The sequence below is a fragment of the Dendrobates tinctorius genome, unplaced genomic scaffold (genome assembly GCF_039654945.1).
Source record: "Dendrobates tinctorius isolate UK_male_01 unplaced genomic scaffold, ASM3965494v1 ptg000129l, whole genome shotgun sequence".
NCBI lineage: Eukaryota > Metazoa > Chordata > Amphibia > Anura > Dendrobatidae > Dendrobates > Dendrobates tinctorius.
The window spans coordinates 50,234,213-50,256,071 of NW_027361797.1; the positions used below are offsets into that span (position 1 = coordinate 50,234,213).

At 44.8% G+C, this 21,859-nt stretch overlaps 1 protein-coding gene across 1 annotated transcript in view; it reads left to right on the plus strand.

Annotated features, from left to right (window-relative positions):
- The window catches only part of LOC141047811 (cytochrome P450 2K1-like), an 87,912-nt gene that overhangs the window by 48,271 nt on the left and 17,782 nt on the right, over window positions 1-21,859 (plus strand). The window contains exon 5 of the mRNA XM_073543130.1: window positions 20,063-20,225. Within this exon, the coding sequence (XP_073399231.1) occupies window positions 20,063-20,225 (163 nt within the window). The remainder of the gene's footprint in view (window positions 1-20,062; window positions 20,226-21,859) is intronic.

A 21,859-nucleotide genomic window follows, 5' to 3' on the forward strand; every position in this document is an offset into this window, starting at 1 on the left:
ATCAGTGCACTTGTGTCGCCCCCAGGAGTACGGTCGCCACAGTGGCATTACCTTCCTCCTAGGGAGTGTGATGTCATGCTTGGGAGCAATGAAGGATCTCTCTAGCAGGTTAACTGATTGGGCGGCGTTATTCCCACGAGTCGTGACCCTCCAAACAGCGTTCATGAAGGCAAAGTGTTTGTTTTACGTGGGCAGTATGGTTGCAAAGCTGAACCTTAAAGGAATGTCCAGAAGGGCACCACCAGGAGTGGAGTCTACGGTTTAATTCGACTCCACCTGGGAAACCTCAACCATGCCAGCTACAGAAAAGATGCACACATTGCAAGCTTAATTCCGTTAACGAACGAGACTCCGTCATGCCCCGCGGTCCGAGTCCGGCTTACTAGAGGGACACGTGAGGCTCTGGCACATGAGATTGGCCAATAACTGGTGTGTCATGCCCTTACATGTCCGTGGCTGCATGTGCGCTACACTGAAAAGGCCAGCGTTTGTCGCTTACAGGTGCAGATAACCCGCTGAACAACGTTAGTGATGGGGATCACTGATTACAATTATTACCCGCGAACAATGATTTCCCAGTAAGTGCAGGTCAACCGCAGTTCCAGAATTAGGCCTAACCGTCATTCCTGAAAAAATGAAAAACTTACGTGTGCAAACCACAGGTGCTGTAGCTTGCTTAACAGCTCGCCAGCCGTTCTCAGGCCCATTATGGATTACACGTGATTGCACAAAGGTGAGAAAGGGTACCGTATCCCCAGATAACATGTATGGATAGCATAGTGTACACATTCAAAATATATGTCTATACATCAGGAGGCAGGCTCAGACGGTGTCAGGCACAGTATGGATTTGACGGCCCAGACTACACAGCGGAGGAGCAGGGAGAGGTAAATATTGCAAATGCTGGAGCCCTGCCCAAGCAAGGGGGGCCCACTCGTGGGCGTCGGTACTGGCACTGGGCCCCTCATAGTACGGCGGTGTGTCTGACGGCGGGTGTGCACCACCACCGTCAGAGACACTTGATTGCACTATGAGGGACCCTGTGCCAGTGCCCGCGCCCAAGAGTCGGCCTACCCACCTGTCCAGGGCAACGGCACTCGCACGGTGTCGTGCGCTAGGTGGTGACCCCGGCCATGGGGGGGGGCAGCCCATTCAGGGCGGTTTACAAAGTGGCATATGTTGATGTGGGACATTCAGCTACTGCAAAAGGCGAAATAGGTCAAGTTCGCGGAATAGAAGGAGGGCCAAAGCAAGCCATTTTTCTGGTAACCTATGTGTCATCAAGGGAAGGTGGGACAAAATCCTTGGAAACCCATGCATGGTTCATTTTAATGAAGGTTAGATCATCCACATTTTGGGTTGACTGACGGGTCCTTTTTTCTGTCAGGATTGATCCAGCTGCACTGAAGACTCTTTCCGATAGCACACTTGCAGCTGGGCAAGCGAGCTCCTGTAAGGCTTATTGTGCCAATTCAGGCCAGGTGTCCAGTTTAGCGGCCCAATAGTCAAAGGGGAATGACCTGTGTGGGAGAACATCGATATGGGAGGAAAAGTAGTTTGTAACCATAGTTGACAACTGCTGTCTCCTGTCACTTTCCATCGATGCAGTATTACCAGTTGTGTGAGCGGTACTTGAAAAATCAGTCCACAACATTGTCATGAAACCCCTGTCTCCAACGCCACTTCTGCTGTGTGCACCACGAACACCTCTGCCAAGCTGCCCCCGGCCCGTACGGCTCGTCTGAGAACCATCACCGCTGCTGTGTGCTGGGATTGCCTCAAGCAACCGATTTACCAGAGTTGCTTGTTTATTAGCCAATATTAGTTCAAGGTTCTCCTGTGGCATGATGTTTTGTAATTTGCCTTTATAGCGTGGATCCAGGATGCTGGCCAACCAGTAGTCGTCATCGTTCATCATTTTGGCAATGCGGGGGTCCCTTTTTAGGATCTGCAAGGCATAATCTGACATGTGGGCCAATGTTCCCGGTGTCAATGATGCACTGCGAGTGCTGGTTGGAGGAGCACTTTCTGGCAAATCCACATACCTCCAGTCACGCACAAACCCTGTACCAGACCTTGCCATGCCAACATTTTCACTTGCCCCACGAGATGCATCCTCCTCCCCTAAGTAATCATCCCCATCATCCTCCTCCTCCTCTTCTTCCTCCACCTCGTCAAGGAGAGGTCCCTGAGCAGACAATGGCTGAATGTCATCAAGGATTCCCTCCTCGTCAACATTGGCTGCAGACGCCTGCTCCTTAAGGTGCATCAAAGTTTGCATGAGCAGACGCATAAGTGGGATGCTCATGCTTAGGGTGGCGTCGTCTGCGCTTATCAGCAGTGTGCATTCCTCAAAACACTGAAGGACTTTACAGAGGTCTTTCAGCTTCGACCACTGCACACCTGTCAACTCCATGTCTGCTCTCAAAGTGCCTGGCCGTGTATCCTCCCACAAATGCATTATGGCCTGCCTCTGCTCGCACAGCCGCTCAACCATGTGCAGGGTGGAGTTCCACCTTGTTGCAATGTCGATAATGAGGCGGTGGTTGGGAAGGTGGAGCAATCGCTGCAGCTTCTGCATACGAATGGAGTGTACAGGCGACTGGCGGATGTGCGCGCACAGTCTTCGCACCTTCTGGAGCAGGGCTGTTAACTCCGGATAATTTTTGAGGAAGCACTGCACCACCAGGTTCAAGGTGTGAGCCAAGCAAGGTATGTGGCTGAGTTTTGAAATGGCTATGGCTGCCACAAAATTATGGCCGTTATCACTAACTACCTTGCCTGCCTCAAGATGTACACTGCCCAGCCATGACTCAGTTTGTCGCTGAAAGTACTCGGCCAGCACCTCGGCGGTGTGTCTGTCGCCCAAACACATCATCTGCAACACAGCCTGCTGACGCTTTCCACTAGCTGCTCGATAGGGGGACACCTCGTGTGCAACAGTGGCAGCTGCAGATGGAGTGCTCGTACGACTGCGCTCTGTGGACGAGCTTTCGCTTCTGGAGGAGGAGGAGGAGGAGGAGGAGGAGGGTCGAATGCCTACAGCCAGCTGTTTCCTATACCGTGGGCTAGGCAGCACTGTCCCACCACCGATGTACCCTGTGGACCCTGCATCCACCACATTAACCCAGTGCGCAGTGATGGACACGTAACGGCCCTGGCCATGCCGACTGGACCATGCATCAGTTGTGAGGTGCACCTTTCCACTCACTGACTGCTTGAGTGCATGGACAATGCGGTCTTTCACATGATGGTGGAGGGCTGGGATGGCTTTGCGAGAGAAGAAGTGGCGACTGGGTAGGTCATAGCGTGGTAATGCATAGGCCATGAGTTCGCGGAAAGCTGCGCTTTCCACCAACCGAAAGGGCATCATCTCAAACGAGATTAGTTTGGCAATGTGGGCGTTCAAACCCAGTGTACGTGGATGAGAGACTGAGTACTTTCTTGACCTACTCATAGTGTCTGGGAGGGTGAGCTGGACTTGAGAGCGGCATATGGTGGAAGTAGCGTTGGACAGGGCGGACTGAGAGAGGGTTGATGATGGTGATGGAGTTGGTGTTCTTTCTGATGGCCTAGATTCAGTATTTCGTTGATATAACAGTGGGATTCCCTGACTGCTGTGGCCTTGCAACGACACCGCAACATTTGTTGCTGTGCTGACCGGTGGGCTTACAGTGGGGGAAACAATGTAGCATTGCTGACTACCTTCTTTGTGATCAATTGCACATGTGGTACTTGAGGTTTGGTGTTGTGTCCACGCTTGCAAGTGCATGCTGGTTAAATGTCTAAGCATGCAACTGGTATTCAAATTTTTCAGATTTTTCCCTTGGCTAAAGGTCTTTGCGCACTTCTTACAGATAACCTTGGCCTGATCATGAGGATTTTGTTCAAAAAAGTGCCACACTGCACTCTTCCTACTTTGGCAGACATTTTGCGGCCTAGCACGCTATGATATTTTGACCCTCTGGACAAGCTGTCCAGCAACTCTTTTGATTTTTGGAACCTGTCTTTGGAGTGCTCCATGCCTGCCAGATAACAGCTGTTGCGATGTCGATGTCTGCTGTGGATGCTCCTCATCTGAGCTATTGGTAGCAGCACCCTCTTCCCCCAATGGATGCCAATCTGGGTCAACAACTGGGTCATCCATCACCTCCTCTTCAATGTCATGTGCACCTTCCTCTGTGTCACCGTGTATGGTGGTATAGTGTGCGGGAAGGGGCACCTGAGTCTCATCAGGGTCAGAATCTGGCTCTGTACACTGCGAGGACAATGTAGTGCTCTGAGTGAATGTACCAGCAGAATCATCTATCAGTGGCTGTGCATCAGTGCACTCCATGTCAGATTCATCTTGGCCTGGGTAATTCACCATTTCACTTGATAATCCAGGCATGGTATGTGAAAACAGATCCATGGAGTAATCAGTAGTATGGCCTGCGTCATCCTTCAATCTTGGTTGGGGTGAAGGACACAAGGAAAGGTGTGGTTCATGAACATGAGCCTCCAATGACGACTCAGTGCTTTTACTTTTTACAACTGAAGAAGAGGAGGCGATAGAGCTGGAGGCTGAGTCAGCAATGTAAGCCAAAACTTTTTCCTGCAGCTCTGGCTTTAAAAGCGGTTTGCCAACTCCTAGAAAAGTAAGCCTTCGAGGCCTTGTGGAGCCAGACGATGACGCAGGCTCAACACCTCCTGCATTCGGTCCTATTTTGCTTTTGCCACTACCATCAGATCCACCACCAACACCATCATTACCAGCTGCCAACCCCCGCCCAATTCCACGGCCTCTTCCACCAGCCTTCCTCATTTTTGGTAGAAATGTAGACAAAATCCAACAAACTATATAGTAATGTAAAACAAGGTACAAGGTGTCTATAGGACAGGGGAGATTTTGAATTTCTGCACACACTTGTGGACACTGGACACTTATGGATTGTGTGAGGCCCACTGAATATCAGAGCGCTATGTCACAGGCTCGATGGCACAGGTGTGAAAAAAGTGACTACAGGATAAGGGAGATTTTGAATTTCTGCACACACTTGTGGACACTGGACACTTATGGATTGTGTGAGGCCCACTGAATATCAGAGCGCTATGTCACAGGCTCGATGGCACAGGTGTGAAAAAAGTGACTACAGGATAAGGGAGATTTTGAATTTCTGCACACACTTGTGGACACTGGACACTTATGGATTGTGTGAGGCCCACTGAATATCAGAGCGCTATGTCACAGGCTCGATGGCACAGGTGTGAAAAAAGTGACTACAGGATCACGGAGATTTTGAATTTCTGCACACACTAGTGGACACTGGACACTTTTGGATTGTGTGAGGCCCACTGAATATCACAGCGCTATGTCACAGGCAGAAATTGGCTAGTGTATCAAACTACAAGGTGTATATAGAATTGGGCAGAATAGGAATCTCCCTAGAGTGTAGGTCTGTAAGAACGGAACAAGTCCTCCACTTATCCTCCCACAGTGACACACAGATAGCTTCACTGTGGCCGTGATAACAGCCGTTACACGGTACTGAGAGGAGCGTGCACGTACACGGCTGTCCGGTGTACGTAAAATTGTCAAGCTCTGTGTTTTTTAAGTATACGGACTGACACACGCTGTCTCTCTCTAGTTTTGAATGTGATCAAACAGCAAATATATTTAACTGTTTGAAAGCTAGACAAAACTAGAAGGAGCAGGTCTGTAAGAACGGAACATGTCCTCGACTTATTCTCACAGAGTGACACACAGATAGCTTCACTGTGGCTGTGATAACAGCCGTTACACGGTACTGTGTGAGGAGTGTGCACCGCTGTATGGTGTGAAAAAATGCACGCTCAGTACCTCAGCAGGACAAAAAAAAAAATTGGGATTGCTTTTAAAAAAGCAGTTTGCAGAGCAGTGGGTAAACAGCAATGCAGCCGTCAGGAAGCCTTAGAAGGCAGCCTAACAACCAACACCGCTGATCCACCAAAATATAGCCTCCCCTTGCACTGCACACACAGTGACTGGTGTGTTGTACAGGCAAAATCGCTAGCAGCAGAAGCAGTTTTTTTTTCTTCTTCCCTGCCTAACGCTCTCCCTACAGAATCAGCAGCAGCAACCTCTCCCTATGCTAAGATCGGCAGAAGTAAGATGGCGGTCGGCGTGCACGCCCTTTTATACCCCCTGTGACGCCCACCAAAGCAAGCCAATCACTTGCATGCCCTTCTGAAAGATGGTGGTGACCCCTGCCTATGTCATCACGTTGCCCACAGTGTCCGTGGATCCTGATTGGCTGAAAAAGAGCGCAAAACAAACTTTTGAAACGCGACTTTGGCGCGTAAGTCGCCGACCTCGTGGCCGACCTCATCCTAGGGTCGGGTTTCGTTTCATGAAACCCGACTTTGCCAAAAGTCGGCGACTTTTGAAATTTTTCGACGCGTTTCGCTCAACTCTAGCTAGAGTCATTTCACAAAGTTTTCTCTATGTTTTGCTTTGCCTGGGGCAAGAATTCAGTTTGCTACTTTGCCCCTCTATCTAAATACCCCGACCAAGGCAGAGTGTGACGTCCGTGAGTTGCGAGTCTGAGCTGCACGTAAGACAGCACCCGAGGAACCCCGAGACCCTTTACCCCCATACAGGGATCTGGAATTACAGCGGAGCCCAAGAGGTAGCTGCCTGTGAGAGCAGCGGACCGGAACAGGATGGTCGCCAGGAAGGGACTAAAAACCGGGACCGAAAGCGTAGTCAGGAGTCAAAAGTCAGAAAACGGGCGGGCAGCAGAGGTACAAAAATCGGCAGGCAGTAGCAGATTCAAAATCCAGGCGAAGGTCAGAGTCAAAAGACTGGGCGGGCAGCAGAGGTACAAAATCGGCAGGCTGTAGCAGAATCAAAATCCAGGCGAAGGTCAGAGTCAAAAGTAGCAATTAAACACTAGAACACTGGGGAAACCAAGACTATCTCTGGCGGCCTGCAGGACAGGCTCCAAACTATTTGAAGGCTATGGCTATCCCTCACAGACTCACAGCCTGATGACCTAATCTGGGTCGCCCCCAGAACCAGGCCAGATGGCGATGCACCAACCCCTTCACCTCTGACTTTAGAGTGAAGCCTGCGCCCACCAGACGCCTGGGCAGGGGCTCCTTCTCTGTCACCACCATCACCCACAGGAGAAACACGGCAATGCCCAACGACAGAGGCATGCGTCAAAGGAGCGGGAACACATGAGGACATAGCCCTCCTATTGCCAGCACCACCAGTCGAAGGAGTCCGGCACCTCCCAGCGGCCGAGGCAGAAACACCGGTCCCCGAGTCCAATGGCGATGTGACAGTCTGGTGCTTCCCATTGGCCGAGGCAAGAACACCAGCCCCTGAGTCCGACGGCGACTTGACACAGAGTTGTTTGGTCGAGCCCCGCTTAAAGTTAGCAACAGGCCCCATACCCAAGGTGTGCCTTTGATATTATGGTTCTTTTAAAGAGAACATGTCAGCTTAATTTTGTAATGAGAAGTAAAGACATAGCTGTGATCTCACGTTAATACTCTTTAAATTGATACCTTTGGTGAAAAAATACGCTTTGTGGTTCCTCTTTTATCAGCATTTCTAGTTTTCTGCTAACTACATTTTGGTGCACAGGGGTGGACTGTACACTGGGTCTTCTCCTCCCTGTCTGTGAGTCTACAGACCTCTGCCTACCTCTGATCTTTGATTGAATTGCCTACTCTGTTTAAAATGTCAACAGTGACCTGTCATTCAAAGAGCAAGAAGAAGGGAAGGGGAATCACAGCGTAGGAGGAGAAGACTCAAAGTACAGTTCATCCCCTGTACACCAAAATCCAATTAGTGGAAAACTTCAAATGCTGATAAAAGAAGAACCACAAAGTGGATTTCTTCACCAAAGGTATCAATTTAATTAGAATTACAGCGCCATTACAGCCATGTATTTACTTTACAAAATTGTGTTCACAGATTCTCTGCTGCTTGGTCTTGCTCTCCGATATTTAAGCTCATGAAAACCAGTATTAATTTATAAATGGTGTTTGCTACATCAGGGGCAAAAAAGGGAGCAATGTCAAACTTTTCATCCCTTTTCAAAAACCACTTTTGGAATTGGCATCTTTATGGAGGATAAAGCATTATAATAATATTCTATGAATGCTGAGGCTTAGTTTGAATACAAAACATCCCTGTGCCATACACAGAAAAACTTCAGTCAACAATGATTTCCATGGCGTTTAAGGAATTTTTTGTGACTTGCAGGAGATTAGGAAGTGTTAGGGCCAAAAGTTAGGACCAAGATCTTATTTTAACATGACATAATTAAATAAATAATCATATTTCTACAGGAAGAAGAGCTTCTGCTGGGAAAAGCTTGGCCTAGGTAGAACTTTTCTTTTTTACTGAACTTCAATTGTCAAGCCCAGCATTGGACTCAGATGTGTCTCCACACTATTCATGACATGTGCTTTTGTTCATTATATTTTAATATATATATATATTTTTAAATTTCATTAACAATTATCAGGTGATCGCTGTGTTAGGCTAGTTTCACACTAGCATTACCGGACGCAGCGCAGGGCCGCCGCTAAGCTCCGCCCCGACCATGCCCCCTCCGGTCTGCTCCTCCTAGAATCATAGAATCATAGAATCGTAGAGTTGGAAGGGACCTCCTGGGCCATCTGGTCCAACCCCCTGCTCAAAGCAGGATTCGCTAAATCATCCCAGTTAGATGTCTGTCCAGCCTCTGTTTGAAGACTTCCATTGAAGGAGATCTCACCACTTCTCGTGGCAGCCTGTTCCACTCATTGATCACTCTAACTGTCAAAAAGTTTTTTCTAATATCTAATCTGTGTCTCCTCCTATTCAGCTTCATCCCATTGCTTCTAGTCTTTCCTTGTGCAAATGAGAATAAAGTTGATCCTTCTACAATGTGACAGCCCTTTAGATATTTGTAGACAGCTATTAAGTCTCCTCTCAGTCTTCTCTTTTGCAAACTAAACATTCCCAAATCCTGCAACCTTTCCTCATAAGACAGGGTTTGCAGACCGGTCACCATTCTGGTCGCTCTTTTCTGAACTTGCTCCAGTTTGTTGATGTCTTTTTTAAAATGTGGTGCCCAAAATTGGACACAATATTCCAGATGAGGTCTGACCAAAGAGGAGTAGAGGGAAATAATTACTTCACGTGATCTAGACTGTATGCTTCTGTTAATACATCCTAGAATTGCATTTGCCTTTTTTGCTGCTGCATCACACTGTTGACTCATATTCAGTCTGTGATCTATTAGTATACCCAAGTCTTTTTCACATGTGCTGTCACTTAGCCCTATTCCTCCCATTCTATATATGCTTTTTTCATTTTTATTGCCCAGATGTAGTACTTTGCATTTCTCCCTGTTAAAAACCATTCTGTTAGTTGCTGCCCACTTCTCCAGTTTATTTAAATCTTTTTGAATCCTCTCTCTCTCTTCTCTAGTATTAGCTATCCCTCCTAGCTTTGTGTCATCAGCAAATTTAATCAGTTTACCCTCAATTCCTTCATCTAAATCGTTGATAAAGATGTTGAACAATACAGGGCCCAGGACAGAGCCCTGTGGTACCCCACTTGAGACATTCTTCCAACTGGATGTGCAGCCATTTACGACCACTCTTTGGGTCCGATCACTAAGCCAGTTATGAATCCACCTAACAGTTGCCTTGTCCATTCCATACTTAGTCATTTTTTCAATAAGGATTGTATGAGAGACTTTGTCAAATGCTTTGCTGAAGTCAAGATATACTATATCTACAGCATTTCCTTGATCCACCCAATCAGTAATACCATCATAGAAGGAAATTAAATTAGTCTGACATGACTTATTAGTTACAAACCCATGCTGACTCTGTTTAATCACTTCATTCTTATCCAGGTATTGACATACATGTTGTTTAATAATTTGTTCAAAGATCTTTCCTGGTATAGAAGTCAGACTCACCGGCCTATAGTTGCCTGGGTCCACCTTCTTCCCCTTTTTGAAGATAGGAACAACATTTGCTCTTCTCCAGTCTTCTGGCACTTCTCCTGTTCTCCAAGAATTTTCAAAGATTATGGAGAGGGGTTCAAAAATTTCTTCTGCTATCTCCTTCAGTACTCTGGGGTGTAATTCATCTGGACCTGGAGACTTGAATACATTTAGGTTAGCTAAGTGTTTCCTCACTATCTTTCTGTTTATAGATATCCTGGATTCTTCTATTCCCTTAATAGGACAGTGAATAACAGTTGATGTTACATTTCCTTTCTGAGAGAAAACAGATGCAAAATAGGAATTTAAAAGTTCAGCCTTCTCAACATCCTGTCTTACCATTTCATCATTTTCATCCTGTAAAAATCCTATAGCATCTTTGACTTTTCTTTTACTTTTGACATATCCCCAAAATCCTTTATTATTGCTTTTGACATCTCTTGCAAGCCTCAATTCATTTTCAGCTTTAGATAATCTGATTTGTGCCTTGCAGGTTCTGCAGACAGTATTATATTCTTCTTTAGATATGCCTCCTTCTTTCCATTTTATAAACATTTTTTGCTTCCTTTTTAGCATGTGCTTAAGTTCTGTGTTCATCCATCCTGGTTTCCTTAAATGCTTCCTATTCTTCCCTCTTTTCGGAATTGTTAACAACTGTGCTTTGAGAATTTCATTTTTCAAGATTTCCCATCCTTCCTGGACATTTTTGTCTTTAAGGATATCCAGCCATTGGATCCCTCCAATTCTCTTTCTGAATCCCTTAAAATCTGCCTTTCTGAAATCTAACCTTGACGTCTGAGTCTTCACAGGTCTTCCGCCTCTAGTTATCCAAAATTCTAAAATAGCATGGTCGCTACCTCCTAGGGTCCCAGCCACTTTTACCTCCTCAACCATTTCCTCCCTGTTTATAAGGATTAGATCCAAGGTAGCAGTTCCCCTTGTTTTCTCCTTTACCTTTTGGAAGATAAAGTTGTCAGCAAGAGAGGATAAGAATTTCCTTGACCTGTTAGCTTTGCCTGAGAGAGATTCCCAACAAATGTCTGGATAGTTGAAATCTCCCATGACAACTATGTCATATTTTTTGGAGAACTTGGCCATTTGATGCATAAAGAGTTCATCCATATCTTCAGCTTGCACAGGCGGCCTGTAGTAAATGCCTACAATGGTGTCCTTTCCATTGTTCTGTCCTTGTATTCTTACCCAAACAGTTTCCACAGAACTCCCAGTCTCTGAAGCTTCAATCTCTGTGCAGATATACGCATTTCTAACATACAATGCGACACCCCCTCCTCGTTTATCAAGTCTGTTTCTTGCAAATAAGTTGTATCCTTCTAGTCTTGTATTCCAATCATGTGTATTGTCCCACCAAGTTTCAGTGATTCCAATGACATCATATTTCTTTTCCTGTGTTAGTATTTCCAATTCTCCTTGTTTGTTGCCCATGCTTTGTGCATTAGTATAGAAACATTTTAGTTTGTGATTGGTTTCTCTTTCTCCAATATTTTTTTTAATTAGATTCTTTCGTCTTTGTTCTTCCTTTCCACTTCTAATAGCAGAGTTCTCAGTAGCATTTGTCAGGTGTATGGCTTTTTCTGGTCTTTTGCTTCCCTTCCCATGTTGTTCTAGTTTAAAGCTCTCCTTACAAGTGTAGCAAGGCGACTTCCAAATACCTGCTTTCCAGTCTTCGTAAGGTGCACCCCATCTCTAGCAAGTAGTCCATCGTATAAGTAGTTCACTCCGTGATCCAGAAATCCAAATCGTTGCTGACGGCACCATCGACGTAGCCAGTTGTTCACCTGCAGAATCTTATTCCACCTCCTTGTTCCATGGCCATCCACTGGGAGGATGGAAGAGAAGACCACCTGCGCTCCCAGTTCTTTCACTTTCTTGCCTAAGTCTTCAAAGTCTCTGCAGATGGTTTCCAGGTCGTTTCTTGCGGTGTCATTTGTCCCCACATGTAGTAGCAGGAATGGGTAGTCATCTGTAGGTCTGAAGAGTCCTGATATCCTGTCAGACACATCTTTAATTTTTGCACCTGGAAGACAGCACATTTCTCTTGAAGTTATATCCGGTCTGCAGATAGCGGCCTCTGTTCCTCTCAACAGGGAATCCCCCATGACCACCACTCTCCGTTTCTTCTTCACAATATTTTTCTTTCTCCATCCAGGAGGACTCTGAAGGCGTACAAGGTTGCTGTTTGTTGGCAAAGTCTTATCCTGATGTATTTCTTCATCGTTTTCCTGCGTGAGAGCCTGGTACTGGTTTCTGAGCAGTATGGGTGCTGACTGCCTCCTGATCCTCCTGCTTCTCTGGGTCACATGTCTCCAATCCTCTGTTTCTTCAGGTGCACTTCGAATTTCTTCTCTTTCTGTAACATGAAGAGATAATTCTGCTCTGTCCAAGAACTCTTCACCTTCCTTAATGATCTTCAACGTAGCTAACCTCTCTTCGAGATTTTGCAACTTTTCCTCCAACAGGGTCACAAGCTTGCATTTGTGGCATGTGAAGTTTGGCTTTTCCACTGGTAAATCTGTGAACATGTAGCAATAAATGCAGCTCACCAAATGGCTCCTGGCCTCTTCCATCTTGAGATTTCTTAAAAAGATGAAAGATGAGCCGATTTCCTCTTTTCAGCTGCAACGGCCAAAACCCAGTGATCGTTGAGCTCGCGGAGACTCTTCACTTATCCCAGAAGGCACTGGGAATATGCAAATGATCTCCTCAAGACTCTTCCCCTGGTTTCTCCGATTTCCTCTTTTCAGCTGCAACGGCCAAAACCCAGTGATCGTTGAGCTCGCGGAGACTCTTCACTTATCCCAGAAGGCACTGGGAATATGCAAATGATCTCCTCAAGACTCTTCCCCTGGTTTCTCCGATTTCCTCTTTTCAGCTGCAACGGCCAAAACCCAGTGATCGTTGAGCTCGCGGAGACTCTTCACTTATCCCAGAAGGCACTGGGAATATGCAAATGATCTCCTCAAGACTCTTCCCCTGGTTTCTCCGATTTCCTCTTTTCAGCTGCAGCGGCCAAAACCCAGTGATCGTTGAGCTCGCGGAGACTCTTCACTTATCCCAGAAGGCACTGGGAATATGCAAATGATCTCCTCAAGACTCTTCCCCTGGTTTCTCCGATTTCCTCTTTTCAGCTGCAACGGCCAAAACCCAGTGATCGTTGAGCTCGCGGAGACTCTTCACTTATCCCAGAAGGCACTGGGAATATGCAAATGATCTCCTCAAGACTCTTCCCCTGGTTTCTCCGATTTCCTCTTTTCAGCTGCAACGGCCAAAACCCAGTGATCGTTGAGCTCGCGGAGACTCTTCACTTATCCCAGAAGGCACTGGGAATATGCAAATGATCTCCTCAAGACTCTTCCCCTGCATGCGATCAACGTACCCTATATTTAGTATGCACAGGGACATAATAAGGCTTCTATTTTGAGGGTCAGATGTGGACTGCCCTTGTCAGGGCAGGAGTCATGGGGGTCAGGATATGGTAGCTCTTACAGGGCTGAATAGGGTGAATGCACTTCCCTGTCTCCTGACTACGCATGACTTCTATTGGACATCTGACGTGGACGTCTTCCATACATATATGGTGAGATCATTCCATTTTATTGTGTTCATGGATTCTCTCTACATGACATCTTTATAAATATGCATGAACAGATAATTTCCCTGATAACCTGAACAGGGCAGAGGTATCTTTCGTTTTCTTTTTAGAATATTGTTGAATTGTATAACCTTTAATAAGGAAGCTGTTCACTGGCAGTTCTTGGTCTTATAAGCTTGTTGTCTTGGACCATTGGTATTTTGTCTAGTCCTCTCAAATTTTGGGACTAGGAATTGTCACAGGTATATTCTTTTTGTAGTCTGTTTTGTGTATTTTACGGACACACTCTGTTATAGCCTGTGACACATAGATCTAGTGTGTTTTATCTTCACTACATCTTGTCGTAGCTTTTATTCTATCATATTAAAAGTTATGTTTTTCTCAATTGCTGATTTATCTAATTATTTGTGAGATTTGTGGTTTTATTCACCACGTGTTGCTGCTTCTTTGAGGGCTATATTTACTCGCCTTCGTCTGGGGATCCTTGTCAGTGACACGTCTGTTCTGGCTGTGTGTCTGACCCCTGATATGCTTGCATACTGTGTAGTCCATTTGCCTTCTCATGTATGATCCAGTCTGTTTCTGGCTCTGACCTTTGGCTTGCTACTCTTACTAATCTCCGGTCTGCCCCATTTGTACTGCCCCGCTGTCTTCGGTTACCTGACCTTCTGCTACATCCTGACCACTCTCAGCATCTCAATTTTTGGCACTTCATCGACCTCCTGGCTTGACTTAGGCACGTTTAGACTACTTTCCGGTTTCTTCGCTCACTGCCATTACTCGGCATCTGGTTCCGCCTTCGGCCACTCCCCGGTGGTAACGTGATTCAGGCCCTGGGCTCTGGCAGGTAATCTCACCACAGTGCTCCCCTTTCACCCCCTGTCCTTCTGTATTTTGTGCACACACTCCAGCTGTAAATCTGCAGCAAGGTCCTTAGTACTTTACAAGACTGTAGCCAGAACATTATCGCTCAATCGTGAGGGACACAGATTTGATATTCTACGGGATGCCAGCTTAGGGGACCACGTTCCTGGCTGGAAGAATACAGATCTGCTCCATTGGCCATCGCTGAACCATGGATTCGTTTGGGGTAGTCAGGAATGGGATCCACTGGTCACCTGGCTCCATGGAGATGGTCGAAGAAGCCAGGTCGTGACCCTCTAGTCAACTGGCTTTGTACCTCAATGTTCTGTCATCTTCCTAAGCTTGTCGTTACCTACTCTCTGTGCGTGCCACAGTTGGGGTAGTTGGCCCTGGAAGCTCTGAAGTCACAGCTGCTCTTATCCCTGTGAGTCAGCAGAAGGGTAAGACTGTAATATGCACCATCTGGGGTATTTTACTGCGACTGTTCTATGTGTTATTTGCATGTTTTTGTCCATCAATAAAGTATTGCAGCACTGTTTTACCCTCACCCTGTGTTGTCTGAGTAATAATATGCCCACGGTAAAAGGAGAGCGAGCGTTCAGTCGCCGCCATTTTGGTAGAAAAAAAATTAGTCTCCATCAAGATGGTGCTAGTGTTGCTTGTGCAGTAACATCTATTTGAACGTGATAGATGGTAATGTGTAGGTGCCACCTCCGGTGCCACTTTACAAGAAAAAAATTGGCTACATCAAAATGGCGCCAGTGGCAGCTCCTGTGCAGTATCATCTATAATGGCGCCAAACTGACTGTAGGTGTCTGTAGATTACTGATTAGAATCCTGCTGACAGGTTCACTTTAGACACTGTTTTGGTCGAAAGGTCCCCCAATGATATTCTAATCTCGTCACTGCTGAGCTTCTAGAGATCAGCTCAGCTGCAATCCCTGATGGAAGACAGAAAAAGGTTTTCAACTTCTTTACAGCACCACTGCTGGGAATACAATTTTATCCAGATTCAATTAAAAACAAAATATTTACTATCCAAAACATGCATTAACTTGATTTGTCCTCCTGTATGAAATATAGCTGATACTGTAGGTGAGGAGGAACCATCTACTAATACTGGGTTTATTCTGTAGATCATGTTCTACGTGGCAAAACCTGGCACAATTTTCTCGATGAGGTTCACTTTCTTCAATGTAGACCACTGTTGGAGTTGCGACTTCTAGGCTCCAATACATGTAATTGTCAGACGTGTCCAAAAATGGAAAATCTTTTCAACCTTTTGCCCACCAAGTTCTGTTTAGCTGATTACATTGGTAATTTATTAAAACTTTAATACACAAAATCTAATGCAAAAGGCTCGAGCACAATAGATATAAAGTTCATCCTGCTATAACTGCAAATAGATTTATTCATGTCCCCAAACATTAGTATGTGAACTTTACACCATGGCGCTGGTACAGCGGCAGAACAGATAAGATAAAAATTACAAATCATATTCCTTTATCCCACTGGACACATCACGTTACAACACACCTTGGCCAACATTTTTTGGATGAAATGCATAATGCTATGTATGTAAAAGCAAGATTGTGCAATCTAAGCCAAGATTGTCTGACCAAGGTAAATGGCAATTGACCAATCAGTTTATTATGGGTTATTTGTGCCCTAGTAAAGATTAACACATGTAGGAAAAATAAGGCCCAAGTGTATAAATATAAGGACAGCAGCACAATCAGAACAGACTCTTACCAGTACTTCGCTATGGCTTTTATTGCCTACTTTTTGGCTAGAGCCGATGTGTTAATATACTTTTCAATTTTCATTGCACTATTCATCTATTGGATAAATGGAATTAAGAAGAGCACAGCAAAGATGCCCCCTGGACCTATGCCTCTGCCTGTCATTGGAAATCTCCACATGGTGAACCTGGAAAGGCCCCACGAATCTCTGATGCAGGTAGGATACTGTACTTACTGTATAGTCAATGGGAGTGCAACATTATTTAGCTGAGGGCGAAGGAATTGGGGGTGGTTTCTGAATGAGACAGGTATGAATGGATTCATGGTGGGCATTAAAGGTCTGGAGGTCTTGTTCTTTGCTGCATTATACACAAACTATTGATGTGAATTGGCACTGTGTACTCTTCGTTTCCTGTGGTGGCAAGGGATAGAGATTGAATACTTACTGTCAGATTTCTCTGGAATAATAGCTGATCCCTCCAATTGCCAGTAGATAGACATTTTCTGATAAAACTATTGTTAAGGGACCATCTAATATAATAGGGATTGCTCAAAGTCAAGAACTTCTTGAAGAGCCGTAGACTTGTCATGTTGCTGGAGATGCGTGCAGCCATAGTCTCCTGTCATGGTTTTATGTGTTAATTTACAAAGTTAGTTCCTCGTTCTTTTATCAAAACAATAGAAGAATAAAAAATGGAGTAATGACAATACCACAACATTTAATATAAGGCCAAATGTAATTCCAATACCATTTCCAAGAGCGTTTATCATTTAATACGAAAACTTTGGCTAATGTTACTGTATATTATGAGGTTGATTGTCTCTCCTGGTGCTATAACATTTTCCAATATCCTGGGGAGCATTTCTTCCATTAGTAAAGTTGGGCATTGCTGTTGGACTTTCTTTGGGATTAACAGAGATCACCACCATGGATCAGAAAAGCCAAATCTGCTCTGGTCAACTGATCACTGTAACAGATTATTTTGGGTGAGCATCCACTTTAATATTGTTCATTGTTGGGATCACAGTTTTGTTGGTTTCTTTCTCACAACACTTTGCAAAAAAACATTTTTAGCAGTTCCTAGTAGCTGTGGGAAATATAATTTGTGTAGATGACGGGGGTCTTCATTGGTTGCACGGTCCCTGACTTCTACACTGGTTGTAAGTCTTCTGATTATGGCAGGACTTCATAGTTCATTTTTCTGAACTTTTTCCATGTTATTACAATCTATTCAAGTACATTTTAATGGTTAACATCTGAGAAAGTGCAAAATACGTGGACATATAAAATGATCAAAGAGGAACTAAACCTTTACGCATTTTTTATATTTTGCAGGCTCTTTTCATGGCTGTAGACTGGTGGATCATTACGGAAATGAGATCCTCACAAATCACTGAAAAGATGGCATAGAAGTGTGCAGAGCCGGAGGCAGGAAAGCAAAGCTTCTGCCCGAGTGAGCACACAGAACTGAGTACGGATACATGAGAAAGTAATAGATTCTATTACATCAATACTCTGTTTTGCGTTCTCTTATGAACAAGAGCTGTGCACGTCTGGCTCACACGCTGCACATTTCTCTGCCATGTTTGGGGCGATCGGTGAGGGTCTGAGGACCCAGATTCCCTCCGTAAAATGTCTTCAATATATAAAAAAAAGTTTAAAAGTTATGATACTCTTTAAATAGTTGATTATCAGGATCAGTGTTTATTGTTATACCTCCAACTGAACTCCAAAGAAATATTTCTAAACTCAAAAGTCAATGAATGTGTTGATTCATCATGAGCTACTAAATGTCTAGACGATGGTGAGTGTGGGTGAAATTCTTGCATGGTGTATCTTGGGTGCCAACCTCCGTGGGCAGGTAGGGCTATTGAGAGGGCATTGTCTGACCTATCTCATTCTGTAGTTCACTTGGCGCAATAGTGGATATTGAAAACACTTGGGCCATTATATATTTGGATAATTTGGAAACTTCAATGGTAATTTTTCACTTTTAATTGTGAAAAATAAAGGTTATCTTTTATTGGGGTAATTCTATATATTAGTCATACCTTGCAGAGTAATGAGACTGAGTTATGGAATTTTTTTTCTCAAATATGAGACCACTAACAATCACAGCCCAACTGCTCAGTGGTTCCAATAATCTCTCAGAGCATGCCTTGCACTGTCTTACCTATGCAGGGCACAACTTCTACTAGAGACACACACTGTCTCTTTGCCCAGTTCTCCTGGTGCAGGTCACAATTTCTCGTCACTGCGTCAAGTCATAGAGACTCCCAGTTCAGGCCACAACACTTCTCCAGTCACAGTTCCTCAAACTGTGTTAGGCTATAGTACCGTTTTGCATTCAGGGCAGGAATTGAGGTGCGATGTTTGGTGGTTACCCTTCAAAACTGAGCCAGAGAGGTTAGTGGTTGTGGAATAATATGAGTATTCTTTTTTACGCTAACATCAGATGACTTACAATCACAGCCAGAATCACTCAATTGACACAGCATGCTTTACATTATCTTACCTATGTAGGGCGCAACTGCTTCTAGAGACCCACACTGTGTCTTTGCTCAGGTCTCCTGGTGAAGGCCACAGTTTCTCACTGCTGGCTCAGGTCTTAGAAGGCTTCCATTTCAGGCCACAACTTACCTTGAGCCACAGTTTCTCAAAAAATGTTTAACTATAGTACCCATTAGCATCCAGGCCATAGTTCCTCTCTTACTGTCTTGGGAACAGTAGTGTTACGTGGACCCGTCCTGTGTGACGCGACCCGCAAGCCGGTAACTGTAAACAACAAGATGCGGCACGTGATACAGTCCTGTGTGACACGGCCCGCAGGCCGATAACTGTAAACAACAAGACAAGGGAGAGGGAACACAGTTACAACGGTGGGCCCTGCGATAGGGAAAGGGGACGTGGAGACCTTCTGCACTCCCCTGAGTCAGCGTCCCTAACGCTCCTAATGTTCACTATAACGGTTCCGCACCGGGCGCCGCTCAGGATACCTGTCGCCCTAGCACAACCTACAGCTATCCCTTGCTAGGAAGCTGGGTGGCGCAGGCACTGGCCCCACCGCTGTACTAATACACACAAAGGAAAAACACAAACAGGGAACACCACTTAGCTTTACTCTGTTGCACTTGCTCCTGGCAACAGAGTCCACCACCAGAATGCAGCTCTCCTCCTGAAACGCTGCCACCAAGCTCTGTCAGAGCTACAAGGAAATCCCCTATGACTCCTTCAACACAAGCTAAGACAGTGCAGCAAGGAACGTTCTCCAGCTCCTTCCTCCACCAAGGATGATTGAAATGAATACTATCACCAACACTGATTGCAACACCTGTGACTCTTTTATAGCAGAGCCAGCAATCACACCTGCATATCATAAACATGTGCACTTAACTAAAGAAACAGAGTGCAATAACGCTCACCACCACCGGGGGGCAAATTTAGAGCAAAAGATACCACAGTGCAATAATCCAAATGACCACCGGGGGCAAAAACATCTCTAAGCACAGCTTGAGAAAAAAAAAGGTTACCTGTGCTTTTATCTGTCCTGATCCCGCATGGATCATGACAAGTAGTCGTTTCAAGGCAGGCAGACCAATGTATTAAATTTCCCATGGTCACCAAAGGATCTTCTAAGTCCAGTTTCCGTCATAAGTTCAGGACATTTCTTATGTTAGCTTGGATCCTTCAAACACTAGGTATTTCCAACTCTCTCCTGCCAGGCTTAATTTTTTAGCTGTTCCGAACAGATCTTTCTTTATTAGCCCTGTTTAATTGACATCGTGGTTTGGAAATACATGTTTTGTCTTTACAGAAGTATGACTCAAGTTAATGTTTTATAAAAACAAAGAATTATGATATTTTGCAGCTTTCTGAGAAGTATGGTGAAGTATTTACTTTGCATTTTGGACCCAAGAAAATGGTGATACTTGCTGGATATAAGATTATAAAGGAAGCACTTGTAACGCGAGCTGAGGATTTTGGAGAACGGGCAACTTCTCCAGTCTTCGATATCACCTCTAATGGACATGGTATTTATAGAACTATAATATTGTGTTTTCTATGAATTGTAAAATCCACAATGGTGACCTGTTAGAGGAGCAGAATACTATAAAGTCTAGTAAATATAGCTGATTCTGCTAATAAAAGATTCACTAAAAACATCAACAAAGGTCATTTATGAGCAAATATTATGAATTGAAGAACAATTTAAACATGTAAGGCTAGTTTCACACTTTCTTTTTTTTGCAGCGCGTTTTTCCCGCAAAAAAACGCATTGAAAAAACGCATACATAAGCATACAACTGCTGCGTTTTTTTCAAGCATTTTTATGAGCATGCATGAAAAAAACGCAGCGTTTTTATGCGTTTGTATGCGTTTTTAGCGCGTTTTTACCGCGTTTGCGTTTTTTCCAACATTTTTAGGTGGCCCCTCACACTACCCAAACCATGACTTTACTAACCCTAACCCTGACCCTAACCCTAACCCTAACCCTGACCCTAACCCTAACCCTAACCCTGACCCTAACCCTTAACCAAATCATACTTAACCCTAACCCAAACCCTAAACCCTAACTAACCCTAACCCTAACCCTAACCCTGACCCTAACCCTTAACAAAACCATACTTAACCCTAATCCTGACCCTAACCCTGACCCTAATCCTTAACAAAACCATACTTAACCCTAATCCTGACCCTAACCCTGACCCTAACCCTAACCCTAACCCTGACCCTAACCCTAACCCTCACCCTAACCCTGACCCTAACCCTTAACAAAACCATACTTAACCCTAATCCTGACTCTAACCATGACCCTAATCCTTAACAAAACCATACTTAACCCTAACCCTGACCCAAACCCCAACCCTAACCCTGACCCTGACCATAACCCTAACCCTAAACCCCCTTAACTAACCCTAACTCTAACCCAAACCCCTAAATTCCATGGTTTAAAAAAAAAAACGCATATGCAAAAAAACGCATACATGAGCATGCCAGTGCGCACATATGCGCATCCATAGGCTATAATGGCCATTTTTAGCGCAAAACGTGCGCATATGTGCGCATGCGCTTTTTTGCAGGGCCAAAAAATGCAACATGCTGCGTCTGGAAAATCCCAACGCACACCCCAAAAAAACGCAGCGCATGAAAATCGCATACATGCGCTTACCAGCGCGCAGGTATGCGCACCCATGTTAAATATAGGGGAAAAAACGCATGCGCAGGTGTGCGTTTTTTTCCAGCGCTAAAAAACGCAAATGTGAAACCAGCCTAAGCCAACTCTTAGAAGTTGCGTAATGACTGCAGAAAGTCGTAGAGGCTGATGGCTATAATTCAGCATTCTTCTTATTCCTACTTTATTGCCATCATCATTTTACACCCTTTTTCTCATTTTCATATGTTTTAAAACATTTGTGAATTTTTCACAAATTAATATACATTAAAATGAATATGATGATATTTATTGAACAAATCCAGGGGAACAAACAACTGAACATTTTTTATCAGTCAAGGGTGAACATGAACAAGAAAGACACAAAATAAAATGGGAAGAGAGGGAGGCGCTCAGGTTATTCCTAGAAAGTAGCCAGCAGTCCTGTTCTTAACTTTCATCTACTTTCTCCTTCATCTCCTTCTACTTCTATTCACCATTCTTTTTCTTTTC